The 19,999-nt window shown below is 42.2% G+C and overlaps 2 protein-coding genes across 3 annotated transcripts in view; one reads left to right on the forward strand and one right to left on the reverse strand.

Annotated features, from left to right (window-relative positions):
* The window catches only part of UFSP2 (UFM1 specific peptidase 2), a 41,378-nt gene that overhangs the window by 10,578 nt on the left and 10,801 nt on the right, over window positions 1–19,999 (reverse strand). For both annotated transcript variants that reach the window (XM_003933835.4, XM_074396714.1), the window contains exons 6-12: window positions 19,152–19,344; window positions 17,720–17,866; window positions 12,502–12,666; window positions 12,167–12,291; window positions 9,856–9,932; window positions 8,261–8,385; window positions 1,095–5,123 (exon numbers count right to left, since the gene is read on the reverse strand). In XM_003933835.4, the coding sequence (XP_003933884.1) occupies window positions 5,037–5,123; window positions 8,261–8,385; window positions 9,856–9,932; window positions 12,167–12,291; window positions 12,502–12,666; window positions 17,720–17,866; window positions 19,152–19,344 (919 nt within the window). In that variant the 3' untranslated portion in view covers window positions 1,095–5,036. The remainder of the gene's footprint in view (window positions 1–1,094; window positions 5,124–8,260; window positions 8,386–9,855; window positions 9,933–12,166; window positions 12,292–12,501; window positions 12,667–17,719; window positions 17,867–19,151; window positions 19,345–19,999) is intronic.
* Window positions 1,112–4,891, forward strand: ANKRD37 (ankyrin repeat domain 37). The gene is made up of 5 exons (XM_003933840.4): window positions 1,112–1,192; window positions 1,401–1,553; window positions 3,645–3,736; window positions 4,264–4,467; window positions 4,668–4,891. The coding sequence occupies exons 1-5, from the start codon at window positions 1,166–1,168 to the stop codon at window positions 4,693–4,695; spliced, it is 504 nt and encodes a 167-aa protein (XP_003933889.1). The 5' UTR covers window positions 1,112–1,165; the 3' UTR covers window positions 4,696–4,891.

Here is a 19,999-nt window from a genome sequence, read left to right on the forward strand (position 1 = left end):
TGAACACACATTTATGTTCAAATATTCCTATGAATAAAAACGCGTAAAACTACCCTTGGGTGACTAAGAATAGTAACAAACTTGCAATCGCAGATTGTATGGCTCTCACGACAAAACCAAAATTAGAATGGAAAGACCACTTCTCTTTAGAGGACAAGCTTGAGCTTGTCTTCTAACATCATCATAAATGCACCAACGGAAGGGGACCACTAAATAAAAATGCAGGGAAAAAGGAACACTCGGCCAGAGTCTGTTTCTAGGCGGATCCTCCCGGAAGGAGGCGCAGGGCGAGCCCGGGGAGCAGCTCCGACACCCGCGGCTGCCATCGGGTCGGGTCGCGCACGCCAGACCGCGCCCGCGCCGCAGCAGAGCGGCCTAGCCAGCCCCGCGGGTCTCAGTCGCGCGCGGCCGGACCCGCCCTCCCGGAGGAGCGCCCGGAGTGGACCGGCGTGACGGCCCCGGCGTGAGCGGCCTCTCGCCGAGGGTCCCTCGGCGGGCCGGGCTCGGCCGCTGCCGCTCGGGACAGCCATCCCCTGGGATTCGGGCCCTTCGACCCTGCCTCCACTTCCCGGGCTGGGAAGAGGGCGACGGCGCGGGAGGGAAAGGAACTTGCGCTCCCCGGCGCCGGGAGCTGCCTGTGGCTTCCCGTTTTCTGGTTACGTGCGCGTAGGCAGAGCCAAAACTGCGGCCGAAACTCCCGCTTCTCCAGAAGGATCCAAGGGCGGACGCGTTACCGTGAGACGTGTCACACTCTGCACGCCTCATGGCGGCCGCAGAACCCACCCACCCCGACGCCCGTCCTACCCCGCCCGCTGACTTGCTTTGCGCACGCGCGCTGAGGCTACGTGGGGTGGGCGGGCCCGGCGCCTCCGCAGCTGGCCAATCGGCGGATGGCCCCGCGCCCCCGCCCCTTTCCCCCGCCCCCGGCGCCGGGCTCCACGTGCCAGTGTTTGTGTACGTGCTGCCGTTGCTGGGCTGGACCGGGTCCCGGCTGCTGTGGATTAGGCTGCTCGGGCGCAGCTGCCAAGGGCCGGCCCGCAAGTCCCAGCGGTCTTTAAATTCTCCGGTGCTGGGGCGGGACCGCGCACTCTTACCTGCCGAGGTGCGGCGAGTGTCCCACTGCTCTGCACTCCCGAGGACTTGTGTCATCTGCCGTAGGCGGAAAATGCTGTTGCTCGATTGCAACCCCGAGGTAAGACCTGGGCTCACAGAGCCCGAGCTTTTGTCCTGCAGGCTCAAGCTTCCAGACCGTCTTATCGGGAACGCGGGGACTCGCCGCTGGACGCTGCCTGGTCACGCCCCGTCAGAGCTGGTTTTGAAGTCGGGGGAGTTTTCCAGCCCGGAGGGGCGCGGGACTGGACAGAAGTGAGAGGGGTGCTGGATCTGTTCTCTTCCCGCAGGTGGATGGTCTTAAGCATTTGCTAGAGAAAGGTGCCTCGGTCAACGCACCCCCGGATCCCTGCAAGCAGTCGCCTGTCCACTTGGCCGCAGGAGGCGGCCTTGCTTGCTTTCTCCTCTGGCAGCTGCAAACGGGCGCTGACCTCAACCAGCAGGTAACTAGGTAACTGATTGTTGCTGTGTACAGCTCTTCCCTCCCTCCTAGATCCACACAAACATTTCTCAGACACCAAGAACACCAGTTCCTTTCAGCTATTATAAACATGTCTGTAACAGTGATGTCCAATAGAAACAGAATGCAAGACGTGAATGTATTTTTTTTTTTTTTTTTTTTTAAAGAGACGGGGTTTCTCCATGTTGGACAGGCTGATCTTGAACTCCCAACCTCAAGTGATCCACCCATCTCGGCCTCCCAAAGTGCTGGGATTACAGGCGTGAGCCGCCCTTCCCAGCCGACAGATGTAATTTTAAATGTCCCCGCCCCCCCAGCCTCGATGTGAGGACATGAGAAATTTCAAATTTTTAAGTAGCCACATTAAAAAAGTGAAATGAAACATGAAATTTGAGGAATGTAATCCGATTGGTCCAAAATATTATCAATTCACGGCTGGGTATACTGGCTCACGACTGTAATCCCCGCACTTTGGGAGGCCGAGGTGGGTGGATCACCTGAAGTTGGGAGTTCAAGCTCAGCCTGTCCAACATGGACAGGCTGGAGGAGAAGGCAGGAGGATCACCTGAAGTCAGGAGTTCAAGACCAGCCTGGCCAACATGGAGCAACCCATCTCTACTAAAAATACAAAAAAATTAGCCAGGCATGGTGGCAGGTACCTGTAATCCCAGCTACTGGTGAGGATGAGGCAGGAGAAGTGCTTGAACCTGGGAGGGAGAGTTTGCAGTGAGCCGAGATCACACCACTGGATGCAGTTTGGGAGACAGAGTGAGACTGTCTCAATAAAAACAAAAAAACCCCAAAATACTATCATTTCAATATGTAATCAATATAAAGCAATTGATTAGATTATTTTACATATTCTTTTATTCTGTGTCTTCACATTCTGGTGTGACAGCATATCTCAAATCAGACTAGCCACATTTCAAATACTGTAGCTTTAAGTGGCTGTTGACTATTTTTTTTTTTTTTTTTTTTTTTTTTTTGAGATGGAGTTTTGCTCTTGTTACCCAGGCTGGAGTGCAATGGCGCGATCTGGGCTCACCGCAACCTCCGCCTCCTGGGTTCAAGCAATTCTCCTGCCTCAGCCTCCTGAGTAGCTGGGATTACAGGCATGCGCCACCACGCCCAGCTAGTTTTTTTTTTTTTTTTTTTGTATTTTTAGTAGAGACGGGGTTTCACCATGTTGACCAGGATGGTCTTGATCTCTTGACCTCATGATCCACCTGCCTCGGCCTCCCAAAGTGCTGGGATTACAGGCTTGAGCCACCGCGCCCGGCCTGACTATCTTACTGAACAGCATAGATCTACAGTTTATTTCAAAAGAAGTAATAGCTATATTACCAAGTCTCCCTGCAGCAATTTAAATACTTGTGAGGTATGTCCACAACCATTGTAATTTCCTAAAGAACTTTCTTACTGCAGTTTGCATCTTCCATTAAGTATTTAAGCATGGGGAATTTTAAATTGTAAACTTTTCTGGGACAACTCTGTTTTTATTTGCTTATATTTCAATGTATGTGGCTATGGCTACAAGTTTTTATTTGTTTGTTTATTGAGGTGGAGCGTGGCTCTTGTCACCTAAGCTGTAGTGCAATGGTGTGATCTCGGCTCACTGCAACCTCTGCCTCCTGGGTTCAAGTGATTCTCCTGCCTTAGCTTCCCTAGCAGCTGCAATCACAGGTGCACACCAGCACGCCCAGCTAATTTTTGCATTTTTAGTAGAGATGTGGTTTCACCATGTTGGCTAGGCTGGTCTTGAACTCTTAACCTTAGGTGATCTGCCTGCCTCCCGAAGTGCTGGGATTACAGGCGTGAGCCACGGCACTTGGCCCCACACATTTTTATTAATTAAAACTGTATGAAAAAGCAAACTAAAAGACCTTATCAAAAAATAAAAAGCTTTTACAGCTTACAGAAGGAAAAAAAAAACCACAAAAATAAAAAGCTTGAATTAAAATTTCAGTCCATACAATGCAGTTCTAAATAGCTTCCTTAAATAGCTAATATTAGATGTCATTCACCATTAGAAAGTATTTTTGGGAGACTCTAAAACGCACTGTCTTACCTTAAGGATGTTTTAGGAGAAGCTCCACTACACAAGGCAGCAAAGGTTGGAAGCCTGGAGTGCCTTAGCCTGCTTGTGGCCAGTGATGCCCAAATTGAGTGAGTATGACATCAGTGGCTTCTCATTTTATGTTTTCTTGGATTAAATAATCAGACTCCTGAAGCATAGTTACATGTGCTTTCAAAAATAATGCTTGCCTAGTTGGTAATTTAGTGTTGTCATTTAAATGTTAACTTAGGCTTTTGGTTCGAATAATATTCAGTTCGAGGAAGGAGAAAGATCCTGAGCAGTCAGAGTTGCAATTCTGTTCATTAGACGGTATTCTACTTCAGTGTCGGTTTAGGAAAACCCATTCTATAGTTCTCATGGACTACCTTTGGGTACTCATCCACTGTATTCAACATCAAATAATTCTTCATTCAAAAATGGAATGCCCAGTCTATGCTGGATTCTGTTAGCTGCTGAGGATACAAAATGACCAAAAATGCAATTTCCCTATGCGTTCTTTACCTCTTCTGTTCTGCAACCAACATTTGTATGAGCCCAAAATTCCTTTGTAAGATACTAAAAAAACACTTTAGAAGTTCAGTTTTTGATTTAACTAAATTTTTTTTCACATTTTCAGTTTATGTAATAAGAATGGGCAAACAGCTGAAGATCTCGCTTGGTCGTGTGGATTTCCAGAATGTGCCAAGTTTCTTACAACAATTAAATGTACGCAGACAAGAAAATCAAGTGAACACTCTGATAGGGATGACTGTGTTCCTGTGCTCAGACAGAAACGAGGTTTTGGAAGTGTAGAAAATATCAGTGGGAAAAGGAAGCGTCGGTAAGTAACTCCGAGCTACTGCTCTGTTCCTCCCTCCGTGGTCTCTTGCGTGCATAGCATTTATTATTCCATTAACGTTGTAATACTGGTTATACTTACTAGACTCTAGAGACCAAACATGTGCCCGCATGGTAGAAGTTTGGTGATAAAACTCTTTTTTCAAAAAAAGTTCTTAATGGTAATACATTTTTTAAAAACAGATGTCACGTGGGTTATGAAGAAGTCTGAAGAAACGCCTTCATTTCATGCAGATGTGTAAGCTCCAGCTTTTGGCTTACCATATGTGTCTAAACTTCTTCTGAGAAGGAGGAAATCCTTTCTTCCAAGTGAAGATCCATTTAAGAACACATGTATTTACATGCCTATAATATGCTGGTTGTGTATGCTTTGTCTTTTAAGTTATTAAAGGGATGTCTGAAAAATACATTCTCCGTGCAGTATTTACAACCTTTGAAAAAGGTCATATTTTAAACCGTTAAACTAGAGCCAGGATTTAATGTGAAATTAAACTGATTCTTTATTCACAAATTTATGATACCACTCTACTGCAGTCTTCGATCTAATATATTTTAAATCATATTTGGTCGCTGAGGAAGACATAAGTTATAGTATGCATCCTTGTTCCAAAAGTCTGGGCCCTTCCATCCACACCAGCCCTGGATAGGGGAGAAGGGAAAGGAAAGCCTTTTATAAAGTTGCAAGATTATCTCACATCACCCTGTGTCAGCAGGACCTTGGAAGAAGCCTCTAAACGCCTTTGTCATTCAAGGATTTGAATTCCTACTAGGCATAGAAAAGAAACTTATCTGGGTCCCTTTGAGGTAGCTTTTTGAACTTTTAAGTCTATATTCTTTTAATTGTAAATAATCATCATAAAAATTATTAAAAAATAAAAACTGACTTATAGTAACTGTTATTCCAAGTGCCACACTTTACCGATCTGAGATGTATAGTTTTACCACTTGCAATTGATGGCATGTGACAGGTGAACTGCCAGTCTGACTTCATCGTCCGTAAAGGAGTGTGGCAGCCAGCATTCAGTGGCATCTTAGAACGGAAATACGGTAGTGAGAACCCTCAGCTTGCCCCACGCTTGGCACTCTGTGCCCTTTCCTTTTCAAATCCCAAGTGTTACTCAATTGTACTTTCTATGCTGCATGTCAGTATTCATCCTTTTCGCCAGCAGAAAAAATTATTTTCAAACAAAATCGCATTTAGAGTATGAAAAGTTCTGAGATTTCTTCTAGGGCCACTGAGTTATTAAAGAAGAAAACTCGAAGAAAAAATCAGTAACTGGTCTGTATTATATGATTCTCAAATGAAATGCTTTAAGAAATCCTTGCGAGGAGGCTAGCTGAGGATTCTGAAAATACCACCAAGTGAGTGACAAGCAGTGGCCTTATTCCTTCCTAAATAAGATACACGTTGTTAAAAAAAAAAAAAATAGGCCAGGCGCGGTGGCTCAAGCCTGTAATCCCAGCACTTTGGGAGGCCGAGGCGGGTGGATCACGAGGTCAAGAGATCGAGACCATCCCGGTCAACATGGTGAAACCCCGTCTCTACTAAAAATACAAAACATTAGCTGGGCATGGTGGCGCGTGCCTGTAATCCCAGCTACTCAGGAGGCTGAGGCAGGAGAATTGCTTGAACCCAGGAGGCGGAGGTTGCGGTGAGCCGAGATCGTGCCATTGCACTCCAGCCTGGGTAACAAGAGCGAAACTCCATCTCAAAAAAAAAAAAAAGTAGATAAAAATAAAAAAGCCTCTCCCAGTCCTACCTCCCACTCTCCCTAGGTAACCAATATTCTGTTTATCATCTCTTTCAGCAAAACTTTGTCTATTAATTTAATGTCCTAAAGTCTGTTTTCTTAACAAATACAAAAAAGACTCCTCATACTATCTGTTTTAATCTTTTTTTTTTTTTTTTTTTTTGAGATGGAGTCTTGCTCTGTCGCCTAGGCTGGAGTACAGTGGTACGATCTCGGCTCACTGTAACATCTGCCCCCCCACGTTCAAGCGATTCTCCTGCCTCACCTTCCCAAGTAGCTGGGACTACAGGTGCACACTACCATGCTTGGCTAATTTTTTGTACTTTTACTAGAGACAGGGTTTCACCATGTTGGCCAGGATGGTCTCAATCTCTGGACCTAGTGATCCACCCACCTCGGCCTCCCACTGTGGTAGGATCACAGGCATGAGCCACCACACCCAGCCTTTAACCATTTTTTGATCCTTTTACACATGAAGGCCTTGTCCAGGTAACCAGATCTGAACTTTTTAAAGGAGAGATGGGTAGAGAGGGTGTCGGAATGGGACTGTACAGGGTGACAGTGCTTGGCACATGCTTCTTTCCTGTGAGATGACCAGCCTGGGAACTTCAAACACGAAAGCACCACAGGAGGGTAAAGAGGTCAGGCAGAGATGGACTCTCCTCTCGCCTCCTGGGTTCTTGGTGTCAAGTGAATCAGTAGTTCTGATAGCAGGACCTTGGCTACATAGTTTCTTGTGTACAAACAGAGCGAGGAGGTTTCTGTTATTGCAAAGTTCTGTAGAAATAGAACTAGCAAAGATGGAGACTGCAATTCTCAGAGAAAGGAACCAAGGACACCCCCTTACTCTAATTGTTCAGAAACCTTATCTAGATAATCCCGTCTAGTGCAGGGCCCCAAATTTTAGGATGAAAATAATTAAGACTTCTCCCTGCCTTTAAAAAAAAAAATCTAAATGCCTGCTCACAAAGACTACCCTTTTGGACTGAGCTTGGCATGTCCTTCCAGCCTCACCTCTTCACCTAGCCCTGGACACACTCATCTACCTGGAAGGCGGCTTCCACTGCTTCTACAGAGTGCCGCTATAGCATCGGCCGCGTAAACCTGCCTGAGATAGCATTTTCTTTTCCTTTTTTTTTTTTTGAGACGGAGTTTCGCTCTTGTTACCCAGGCTGGAGTGCAATGGCGCGATCTCGGCTCACCGCAACCTCCATCTCCTGGGTTCAGGCAATTCTCCTGTCTCAGCCTCCTGAGTAGCTGGGATTACAGGCACGTGCCACCATGCCCAGCAAATTTTTGTATTTTTAGTAGAGACGGGGTTTCACCATGTTGACCAGGATGGTCTCGATCTCTTGACCTCGTGATCCACCCGCCTCGGCCTCCCAAAGTGCTAGGATTACAGGCGTGAGCCACCGCGCCTGGCCCATTTTTTTTTTTTTTTTTCTTGAGAGTCCTACACTAAGTGTTTAGCTCCCTAAAAACCTTCTAATACCGCTAGTGCTTAGGACAGTGTCTGGCATTGATTAGGTACTTAATAAATAATGAATGAACACCTTGCTACAGAACAAGAATATCGCTACTATATTCAGTAAGATACCAGTCAAAAACCTTTTATAGACTTCAAATTCCAAATGTTGTGAAAGAGGAAAGCAAGGAAATAGAAAACACTTAAGACTGTAAGAACACATTTCTATCCTGTTAGTCTTTACCCTTATTGTAAACAAGAGACTTTAGTAAACTGAGGATATAAGAGAGTTGGACTACACACATTAAAAACTTTGAGATGAAGTTTTGCCCTTGTCGTCCAGGCTGGAGTGCAATGGCGTGACCTCAGCTCACTGCAACCTCCACCTCCCGGGTTCAAGCAATTCTGCTGTCTCGGCCTCCTGAAGAGCTGGGATTACAGGCGCCTGTCACCATGCCTGGCTAATTTTTGTATTTTTTAGTAGAGACGGAGTTTCACCACGTTGACCAGTTTGCCATCCTCCCTTTCTAGGTTCTCTGCCGTGTGAAATGGATACTTACCTTTTCCAAAATAACCTGCAGGTCTTCAGCGCCTGTATAATGTGGATCTAGAATCAGAAACTTTATCTGCCCTGTAATCTCATTCCATGCAACTCCCAGTATTGTGTGGGCCAAAACTCCTCCCCCTATAGAAGAAACAGGAAATACAAATAAGGTATCAGCAAATGTCACATGCCTATTCAATTGAAAAAGACAGATTACTTTGCCTATTAACTGATCTAAAATAGCATTAAATGGACCACAATGTCAGATACACTCTGAAAGGATACAATGACAGCTTTAACACATAAAACATACAGTCATAGCTATAATCACATAAAATTTATATTCCACCATCATATCCATATAGATTTAGAAAGGGCCATAAACGGTTCCCAACAGAGCAACAGTCACCGCTGTGGTGCGTCTCTCAGCAGATGGTCCTGCTGCCTGAGTACCTCCAGGGATACAGCACTTCACTGTTTTTTTTTTGTTTTTTTTTTTGTTTTTTTTTTTTTGAGACAGAGTCTTGCACTGTCACCCAGGCTGGAGTACAGTGGGTGATCTCGGCTCACTGCGACCTTCACCTCCAGGCTCAAGCGATTCTCCTGCTTCAGCCGCCCAAGTGGCTGGGATTATAGGTGTGTGCCACCACACCTGCCTAATTTTTCTATTATTAGTAGAGACAGGGTTTTGCCTATTGGCCAGGCTGGTCTTGAACTCTTGGCCTCTAGTGATCCACCTGCCTCAGCCCCCCAAAATGCTGGGACTACAGGTGTGAGCTACTGGGCCCTGACCTATTCATTAAGTTCTTTCTGATATTTTGCTGACGTCAGCCTCCATTTCCCTTTTTTTTTTTTGAGACAGAGTCTCACTTTTGTCACCCAGGCTGGAGAGCAGTAGAATGATCTTTGCTCACTGCAGCCTCCACTTCCTGGGCTCAAGCAATCCTCCCCCCTCAGTCACCTGAGCAGCTGGCACTACGGGCTTTTGCCACCATGCTGGCTAATTTTTATAATTTTTTTTTTGGAAGAGACGAGGTCTTGCCATGTTTCCCAGGCCGGTCTCGAATTCCTGGATGCAAGCTCTCCTCCTGCCTTGGCCTCCCAGAGTGCTAGGATTACAGGTGTGAGCCACTGCACCTGACTTCTGCCTCTATTTCTCACACACTAGTCTCAGCATGCCTTCTGTCATCGCAGGACCGGTTTTGTTCTTCACAGAATTATGCATCTTTAGATCAGCTAATTCAGTCTTATTTTACAAATAAAATCCAGAGAGGTAAGTAATTTGCAAAATGTCACAAAGCCAGCGTTAGTGACAGAGTCATGACTTATACGAAGCTCAGCTGGACCACCTTCTCTTTTTAATACTGCTCTCAGCTCTTTAATTGTTTGAACATAGCTACCATTTCTCAGCCTTTACTTCTTCTGGTTATTATAATCTTTTTTGTAACCTTTAAGCCACCTTGGACATTTTTTTCAATATCCAGAGATCCATACATATGGTGTAAAAGTTAATTTCAAAACTTTTAAAATGACTGATTTTATGCAACATTAAATATTTATAAGTTTTACATACTACTCATTCTACCAAAAAAGATGTCTGAAACACTTTACCGATCATAACTGGAGTTCCTTCGCTTTGGAAATGATTAGCCAGTTCCCGTCCTTGAGAGGCCATTTCTGAACCTTGGCTAGAAAGAAACCATTTTCTATCAGATGAACTACTTCCAACACTAAGGTCAAATAATGAGCTAGGAGACAAAAATGCTTTTCTTTTCTGGGTTGTTATTGAAAAAATATATAAATGCAAATAAATAAAATTAAGTGGTAGGGAACTGAGAGCAATCAAATCTTGCAATTTAAGGCAACATAAATTTGAAATACTTAAGGCCACTAAAGGGGCTAGGAAAGAAGCTAGAAGACCTTGATCTTCTGCTTCTTGAACTGCATAAAGGAGGTCCTGGGTTTTTTTTTTTTTTTGAGACAGAGTCTCGCTCTTTTTGTATATATATATATTTTTTCTTTTTGTATTTTTAGTAGAGACAGGGTTTCACCATGTTGGCCAGGATGGTCTTGATCTTCTGATCTCGTGATCCACCCACCTCAGCCTCCCAAAGTGCTGAGATTACAGGCATGAGCCACTGTGCCCAGCCGAGGTCCTGGGTTTTTAACATTAAGTTAAAACATCACCTTGAGGCTCAGGGAGTTCTTATGGATGGACTTAATCAGAAGAATAAGTGTTAAGTCCTGGATTCTTGTCTTCTTCCTGGTAGATGTCTTAGTCTGTATTTCTTCATCTTTAAATAGCGACCCAAGCAGGGCGTGGTGGCTCACGCCTGTAATCCCAGCACTTTGGGAGGCTGAGGCGGGTGGATCATGAGGTCAAGAGATCAAGACCATCCTGGTCAACAAGGTGAAACCCCGTCTCTACTAAAAATATGAAACATTAGCTGGACATGGTGGCGCGTGCCTGTAATCCCAGCTACTCAGGAGGCTGAGGCAGGAGAATTGCCCGAACCCAGGAGGCGGAGGTTGCGGTGAGCCGAGATCGCACCATTGCACTCCAGCCTGGGTAACAAGAGTGAGACTCCGTCTCAAAAAAAAAGGAAAAAAAAATAGGGACCCAAAATATCTGACCTGTCTACATAAAGGAGAAGAGTCTACGACTAAAATATATGTCTGTAAAATCACTGTGAAAACTGTAAAGTGTTTTCAAGTGCAACATACTATTTTTTTAGGGAATATCAGAATTTTTACTTTTGAGAAAGAAAGATGGGCTGATGAAGGGAGGTATTTTTGGGGTGGGAGGTGCCAGGTGGTGCTAAACCTTAGCTCTTGCTTAATGAGGAATGTATAATGTTTTAATGTACCAAAACCGTCACTTTATAAATAAAGTTCTTCGCTATTTAGGCTGTCACTTTTTTTCCTCCAGATGGAGTCGCCCTCTATCACCCAGGCTGGAGTGCAGAGGCGCGATCTCAGGGCAATGAAACCTCTGCCTCCTCAATTCACGCGATTCTCCTGCCTCTGTCTCCTGAGTAGCTGGGATTACAGACATGTGCCACCACACCTGCCTGACTAATTTTTGTATTTTTAGTAGAGATGGGGTTTCACTATGTTGGCCAGGCTGGTCTGGAATGCCTGACACCTCGGGTGATCCACCCGCCTGGGGCCTGCCAAAGTGCTGGGATTATAGGCGTGAGCCACTGTGCCCGGCCAGTCTGTCATTTTTTACCACTGATTTCCATAACCACTGGGTACTGATACAATGAGAACAATCTTACTATAATTAACAATAGAAAATGCATTTTATTTGTTTTTTTGGGGGGTTTTCTTTCTTTTAAGAAAATGTATTTTAAAAAACAAGCTCATACAATCAGGAGTAAGCTAGTTATGTTCATAGAAAATGATGTTTAATTTATTTAGAGTTTCTCATTTTAATATTAGAATTATGGTTAAGATACATTGAAGAAGATAAAATGAATATATTATTTGGACATATTACTGGATTATTAACATCTTAGGAAGAAAAAGAACAGAAGGTAAACAAAAAGATCAGTTATAGATCAACATTTAACTCAAACTTTTTAAAAGACTGGAGCACAAAGAAACTCTTAATAGAATTTTTATGACTTTACTCAACGTTAATATATTTTTAAGGTTTCCTCTTCTAGGCTAAAATTAGGTCCAGATAATGCAAGTATACATTACATTACAAAGTTTATTCATAAACTCAGAGCCTTCCAAAAAAAAATTGAAAAAAAATTAAGGTCAAAAAAAATGAGATTTATAAAGCAATGAGGTAATAAGGAAGAAGGGAAAGGAATAAAAATAAATAAGGGAAGACACCATTTTTCTATTATTTTAATTAAAATGACAGACTGTGACTTTGAAGTGATTTATCTAATTTCTAAAGTGTCCTTACCTGACAAACAGTATTTTTGAAGTGATACCAATCAGTTGGTTTAGTACCAGCTGTACCTCAATAGATCCAATCCACTGCCGTGATCCGACAAATGTTGCTGGCTTGTCGCCGGCATCAACTAGAGCCTTTATGTGTTTAAACATATAAAAAAATCCATACACAAGACAGCTATTAAAAACCATATGTAGGGCATTTTCCCTGATTACCAGTAAAAGAATATTTTTTTCTTCAAAACAGTAGTAAGTCTGCACCATGAGGTAACAAAATCATCAATGTAATATTAAAGGCTACTGAAATGCACAGTCGATTACAATTGAAAGTGGTGTGTTCTGTACCTGCTGGATTTCTCTGTGTGTTGGAATGGACCTCTCTGTGTATCCCTGATGTTTGAACCAAGAGCAGATGGTCTGCAGAGAGCGATAAGCACAGCCCCAGCCATTGTCATCTATCCGATCCTGCATATAATGATGATAACCATATATGCCCTGGACCACATAAACCTATATACAGAGAAGAAACACAGTGAAATAGCAACTTAGGACAGAAGTACATATTCTGTATATACTCCTGAATGATTTTTTTTTTTTTTTTTTTTTGAGATGGAGTTTCGCTCCTGCTACCCAGGCTGGAGTGCAATGGCACGATCTCGGCTCACCGCAACCTCCGCCTCCCGGGTTCAGGCAATTCTCCTGCCTCAGCCTCCTGAGTAGCTGGGATTACAGGCACATGCCACCATGCCCAGCTAATTTTTTTTTTGTTTGTTTGTATTTTTAGTAGAGACGGGGTTTCACCATGTTGACCAGGATAATATCAATCTCTTGACTTTGTGATCCACCCACCACGGCCTCCCAAAGTGCTGGGATTACAGGCGTGAGCCACTGCGCCCGGCCTGAATTACGTTTTAATGTTCTTAGAGTTAGATTGTCACTTTAGTTCCTTATAAAAATGCCTTCACAGATCTATGGTTTAACATTATGACTTCTTGGCTCTTTATTTGAGGTTTGAAGCCCTTACCGAGGGGCCCAGCAGGACCTGCCGTCTGGCGTGTCCAATTTCATCTCCTAAACTTCTCCCTTTTGCTCCCTCTACTTTTAATTCCCACATTCCAGGGACAATGGAACTCTTTTTTTCCAAATCAGTGTTCAGCTTGCACTCTGACTTCACTCAGGTCTCCACTGAGATGTCAGAGGTCTGCCCTGACCATCCAGTCTACAAATGGCCCACACCTTCTCTCACCACCCTACCCTCACCTCACCCGTCATCTCCATCCATCCTCTCTGTTTTTACAAAGCGTATCACTGCTCAACACATTACTTATCATTTAAAAACCATCCGCCTGCCTACAGTAATAGCGAGCTCAGTGAGCACATGCACTGTCTTATCCACTTCTGGGCCCAAGCTTCTACAACATGCCTGCACACAGCTGATGTAAATGTTGTTGAATAATAAATGCTGAATGAAGGAAGGAAGGAATAAAGGAATGAACAAACAAATGAAGGATCCATGTCATGGGACACAGGAAGAACGCCTGTGCAAATTTATAAACCTGCCATGATTACAGCCCAGGTATGTTATTTGATGACTCTAAGGTCAAAAATTAAGATAAATAAATTATTAATATAATATAAATTCTTACTTATAATGCTAAGAATGCATGTCTTTTTTTTTTTTTTTTTTTAGAATATCTGGGTTTTACTTTCTGTATTTTTGAGATTGGGTCTCCTCCCTATGTTGCTCAGGTTGGTCTTGAACTTCTGGGCTCAAGTGATCTTCCTGTCTCAGCTTCCTGAGTAGCTGGGATTACAGGCACACACCACCACACCTGGCTCCAAACTGATACTATGTTTTAAAAAGTAGGTGAGAAGAGACAGGGGCAAAGATAGAACCCTTACCCAACAATTAGAGAATACATATTCTGCCCAAGCAGAGGTAGAAAAATTTATAACTTGACCACTGTGGTAGGCTGAAAAGTGGCTCCCAAAAGGTATATATATCCTAATCCCCGGAACTTGTGAATGCCTCCTCTATGCCAAATAGTAAAAGAAAAAAGAAAAAGAAAAATCGTAACTTAATAGATATGATTAAGTTAAGGATTTTAAGATGGGGAGATTATCCTGGATCCTAGTGGGCCCTAAATACAATCACATATATCCTTAAAAGAGATGGGCATAGGAGGAGAAGGAGGCAGTGATCAGAATGATGGGGCCACAAACCAAAGGATGCTGGCAGACACCAGATGCTGGAGGCGTTAAGGAATGGATTGTCCCCAAGAGCCTATGGAGGGAAGGTGGCCCTGTTGATACTGTGATGTCAGCCGGGTGATACTGCTTTCGGACCTCCAGAACTGAGACAATACATTTCTGTAGTTTAAAGCCATCAAGTATGTGATTTTTTTTTTTTTAGGGAACAAATACAACTTTGAATAAATTTTAAAGTTAGTTTCACTTAGAATTCTTTCTGATCAGGAGGCAAGAGTCAGAAACCAGTTAAAATAAAAAAAGAAAAAAGGAAATAAATATATTCTGACCTATTTGGACATAACAAATACTTCTAAATAATACATAGACAAAAGAAAAACCATAACAGAAAAATATAAAAATACTTAGAAGTGAACAAAACTAAACTCCTTCAAATTAACCCCGTAAGATACACTAAAAGCAGTGCTTTTCTTGAAATTTAAAACCTTACATTAGAAAGAAAATTGGCCAGGCACAGTGGCTCATGCCTGTAATCCCAGCAGTTTGGATGCCAAGGTGGATAGATCATCTGAAGTCAGGAGGCGGAGGCTGCAGTAAGCCAAGATCACACCACTGGCACTCCAGCCTGGGCAACAAGAGCAAAACTCTGTCTCAAAACCACCACCACCAACAAGAAAAAAAACTTTGAGCCATTGTGCTGTAGCCTGGGCAACAAGAGTGAAACTCTGTCTCAAAAAAAAAAAAAAATTCTCTAAAAAACTAAAAAAGAGGGAATATTAAGCCAACTAATTCAACAAGCCACTATATGGCTAATAAAAAAGCAAAATAAGGCTGGGTGTGGTGGCAAATGTCTGTAATTCCAGCACTTTGGGAGGTGGGTGGATCACCTGATGTCAGGAGTTCGAGACCAGCCTGGCCAACATGATGAAACCCCATCTCTACCAAAAATACAAAAAATTAGCCAGGCGTGGTGGTGGGTGCCTGTAATCCTAGCTATTTGAGAGGCTGAGGCAGAATCACTTGAACCCGGGAGGCAGAGGTTGTAAGTGAGCCAAGTTCGTGCCATTGTACTCCAGCCTGGGCATCAAGAGTGAGACTCCGTCAAAAAAAGAAAAAAGTGAAATAAGAACAGTACGAGAGAAGAAAATTATAAGCCAGTATCATTCACAAACATAGATGCAAAAATCATAAAAGATTAGCAAATGGAATCCGGGGTGGAATCAAAAATAATGAATCATTACCATACTAAGTTTGTCTCATAAATGCAAATCTATATTGTTGAAAGATTTGTGCTAAAGTATTCAAGGGTAAATAATATAACTTTCCTTGAAATGGTTCAGAGGGGAAAAAAAAAAAAGAGGGAGAAATGAAGCAGATATAGCTGAGTGTTAACAACTTGCACATATGTATTGAGAGGTACAGGAATGTTCATTGTCTAAACAGCAAAAACCTTGGAAAACAATCAGAAAGATAACTGAACTATGGTTAAACAAAATACCAGACATTAATCTATGATATGCAACATTGAGTGGAAAAGCAAGTTGCAGAGACTACTAACAGAATGATACCATTTTTATAAAAGTAAAAAACATGCAATATTAATATTGGAGGCCAAGGTGGGTAGATCATCTGAAGTCAGGAGGCGGAGGCTGCAGTAAGCCAAGGTCACACCACTGCAGAGATTAATATGTAGCATATATAGTGAAACTATTTTTTAAAAAGGACGGAAATGATGAGCACAAAACCCCTAATAGTTCCTCTTGGAACCGTGTCGGGGAGGCAGGAGAATGGATAAGGAAAGGGCACAGTCAGACTGGTAAAGTTTTGCTTCTTAAATTAGGTAGGGGCTCCCTGGTATTCATTTTCCCATTGTGCGTTATATGTACGTATCAAATATTACATGATAAATGTGCATAGTATGTATTTTTCTTATGTCTTTGTAATACAGATATAATGAACCTATTTTATTGCCAAAAATCAGTCAGTAGTCATTCAACACCTTCTGTGTGTCCAAGTTCTTCTTAGGAACTGGTCTTTTTGCAAGGAACTTTCTGTGGAAGCTGGTTGGCCCACAGCTTTTGCAAATGGATCTGCTGCCCTGAGTACACTCTAATGACTAAGATAAAAAGCGGGCCCCTAACTCTCTAGGGTAGGTATTGTATCATATATTCACTCTTAATTCTTAAGATTTCCTCACAGGTCTCCTAGATGCCCAGAAGGTATTAATAAATGCCACGATATGATGGCCACATTTTTTTTCTCTTGGGAATCTGAATTGAGGGGTGCAGAGTCAGCCAGGTAGCCGGGAACGGGAAATGCAGTTAGAACGAAGCATGTGCTGGGCAGCTAAGAAAGAACAGGAAAAGTGACACACAAGCTGAAACAGTGAAGACGTAGAGGGAATGAGGCCAAGAAAACAGAGTCAAAGTTAAGAACAGGCCACTTAGTATCCCAAGCATACACAGAAAGCAACAGAAATGCCACCGAGGTCTCCACGTAGTCCTGGAGAGAGACTGAAGGCAGCTGCCAGTCCCAGGGCTGCTGTTTCTAGGAGGCCCAGCTGTACTGGCATTCCTAATCTTGGATGCTTATAAGGTCCCTTCTCACTGGCCTCCATGTATCCTTAAAGTAACCCTTCCACCACCCTCCACCAATTCATTCTTATTTGAGCTGCCTTTAATCAGGATCTATCCCTGGCAACCAGGTATATGCTACCTAGAAAATAAGTCTAGTTCCTCATTAGACTTATCCTGCAGTGCTCAGGCACAGTGGTGCACACCTGTAATCCCAGCACCTTGGGAGGCCTACATGGGTGGATCACTTGAGGCCAGGAGTTCAAAACCAGCCTGGCCATCATGGTGAAACCCTGTCTCTACTAAAAATACAAAAATTAATCAGGTGCGATGGCAGGTGCCTGTAACCCCAGACACTCAGGAAGGTGAGGCAAGAGAATTGCTTGAATCCAGGAGGCGGAGGTTGCAGTGAGCTGAGATTGCGCCATTGCACTCCAGCCTGGGCAACAAAATGAGACTCTGCTGTCTCAAAAAAAAAAAAAAAGACTTCTCCTACAGTGCCCTTAATTAGCATGATTTCTCAGGTTCAGAATTAAAAAATGGGACAAGGCTTTAAAAAAATAAGAGAATTTTAGTAAGAGAAATGTGGTATATACTACCTATTATCAACTTTTTTAGACCACTGTTAATTACTGCTGTCTTAAGCAGTGTCTGTTAACAGAGATAAATCATGTTTTAGGGATGACATACATAATGAATCAAGTCTTCTACCGGGTACCAACAAAAAGCAAGTAATAACATAACTGATCAAGTGACTCCCATAAATAATTAGTTAAACTCACCATGCCAGTCTCCATGTTGGGTGGGTGAAGATAAGTATGTGGATTTCTAATGTAACCATCTTTGTATGGCTCATCAGGAAAGTGATACGCATTACACCTTTTGAAATAGGGTCTGTCATGAGGCAGATTGAAGAGGTCATGTAACTCCTAAAAGAAATCGGAATTAATAGAAAAGGTGTTGGTGATTTAGATTCCTAGTCAATAAATAAACTAAAGATGTTATAAAACACAGAAAATCATATATGGGTTATAAAAGTTTCCAAACACTTATGCTTTAATTCACTAACATCAAAGATGGTGAAAACTGAACTAAAACCAAGAAAGATTTATTTTCATTTGAAGGATGAAAATAAATGAAGAAAAAAATGAATACAAATTGTTAAGAGTAAGAGAACTGAGGTAATTTTAAAATAATTATTTATTATAACATAGTCTGTTAAAATACATCTAGACTAAAGACTGATTTTGAAATAGCCTTGTAAATGGGTAAATTATAATTAACAATAATCATATCAAAGTATTTAGAAAAAATCATGGCTAGAGTGCTTTATAAATATTTTATATTTTAAGTGGTAGTGATTAAATTACAGAGAAGTTAGTCATATAAAACCAACCAACATGGCATGAACATAAATACACATATATGTTTAAAACGTGATATTTTCTCAATGGAATAAAAACATTTAATAGTTACTTTAAAAAGTCGGACATGTTCTTTATCGTATCTTCTGTGTATTCTAGTGGTTTGAATAGATCAGCTACTATAGCTATTGCTTCTACAAATCAAGTCACCTCCATGTGCAGAGGGTCAGGGTATTAAATTCTATCTCTTCCTAAGGACAGAGCTTAGAAAGATGCCCCATGGTCTACTTTGATGGGTTCTAAGCAAGTCCACATATCAAAAAGATGTACTCCAAAACCAGTCATTTTGCCAATAAATCTCGGTACTTCGAATGCTGGTCATGTTTACTCCAAAATTCCTCTAATAAATCCCAAATAACCTTACTTGTGAAGTATTATTACCGTAAATCCTACTCCGAATTAGCAAAGTTATCATTTTCCTTCCCTAACTGTAATCTTGTCTCTTTTACAAATGTGGAAGTTATAGAAATTTGTTAATACCGGCTACTTTAGGCATGTAAGCACCTTTTCATTTCTATATGAAATATTAAAATTTCACAGAATATATGAACCACACTGAACATTTAGAATTAAAATGTTAACATACAGGTTCAACCTAACACTTTTTCATTAATACTTAAAGTTTCATGAGAACAGAAATTAAATAATATATAAAATTAATAGTCTAATAACTTCCACACTTTTAAGTTAAATCACAAAATAAGTTGCATTTATTGGAAATAAAAAATTAAACACAAAATGAATGATAGTTATTATTGTTTTTTTCTAAGAATAAATGAACTGGTTTTACCTTTCTGTAGGCCTGCAGCTGACCATCTGGTATTCCTGAAGGATATGATATTGTTACAAGATTTTTTCTCCCTGGTAATAAAAAGTGCAGTGGTTCAGGGACCACAATAGACGTTCCTTTCATATATTTCAAAATGCATTTTTCCATATCAGTTAGTTGATTATGAATTGCATCAACTAGAAGTTTCCGAACTCTGTGGGGGGAATATATAAGTGTATTAACAAAAGTTATAGTGTCTACAATAAAGAAAAGTGCAGAGCTAACATATCCTTAATACAGTAAAAAACTTGATTGGACCAGGTTTTTTAAAGGAAGTCTGAATTATGCATTATAAAAGAAACTGTGTATTTGCTCTTTGTGGATAAAGGGAAATCCTCCAGTTTTGTTTGTTTGTTTGCTTGTTTGTTGAGAATGGAGTCTTGCTCTGTGGCCACGCTGGAGTGCAGTGGTGCAATCTTGGCTCACTGCAACCTCAGTCTCCTGGGTTCAAGCGATTCTCCTGTCTCAGCCTCCTGAGTAGCTGGGACTCTAGGTGCGCGCCACTACGCCCTGCTAATTTTTGTATTTTTGGTAAAGGTGGGGTTTCACCATGTTGGTCAGGATGGTCTTGATCTCTCGACCTCGTGATCCCCCCGCCCTGGCCTCCCAAAGTGCTAGGATTACAGGCGTGAGCCACCACCGTGCCTGGCCAATCCTCCAGGTTTTAGCAGGCTACCCTACTTCCTCCAAATAACCATTTAATTAATAGATGGCTCTTCAGTTAACAGTATACAAGGAGAAAAGCACACCTTAGGTATGCCTACAGGATATATAAACATGGGTTCCGATTACTGTGGGGAAGTGCCCTC

The sequence above is a fragment of the Saimiri boliviensis genome, chromosome 3, assembly GCF_048565385.1.
Source record: "Saimiri boliviensis isolate mSaiBol1 chromosome 3, mSaiBol1.pri, whole genome shotgun sequence".
NCBI classification, from domain to species: domain Eukaryota; kingdom Metazoa; phylum Chordata; class Mammalia; order Primates; family Cebidae; genus Saimiri; species Saimiri boliviensis.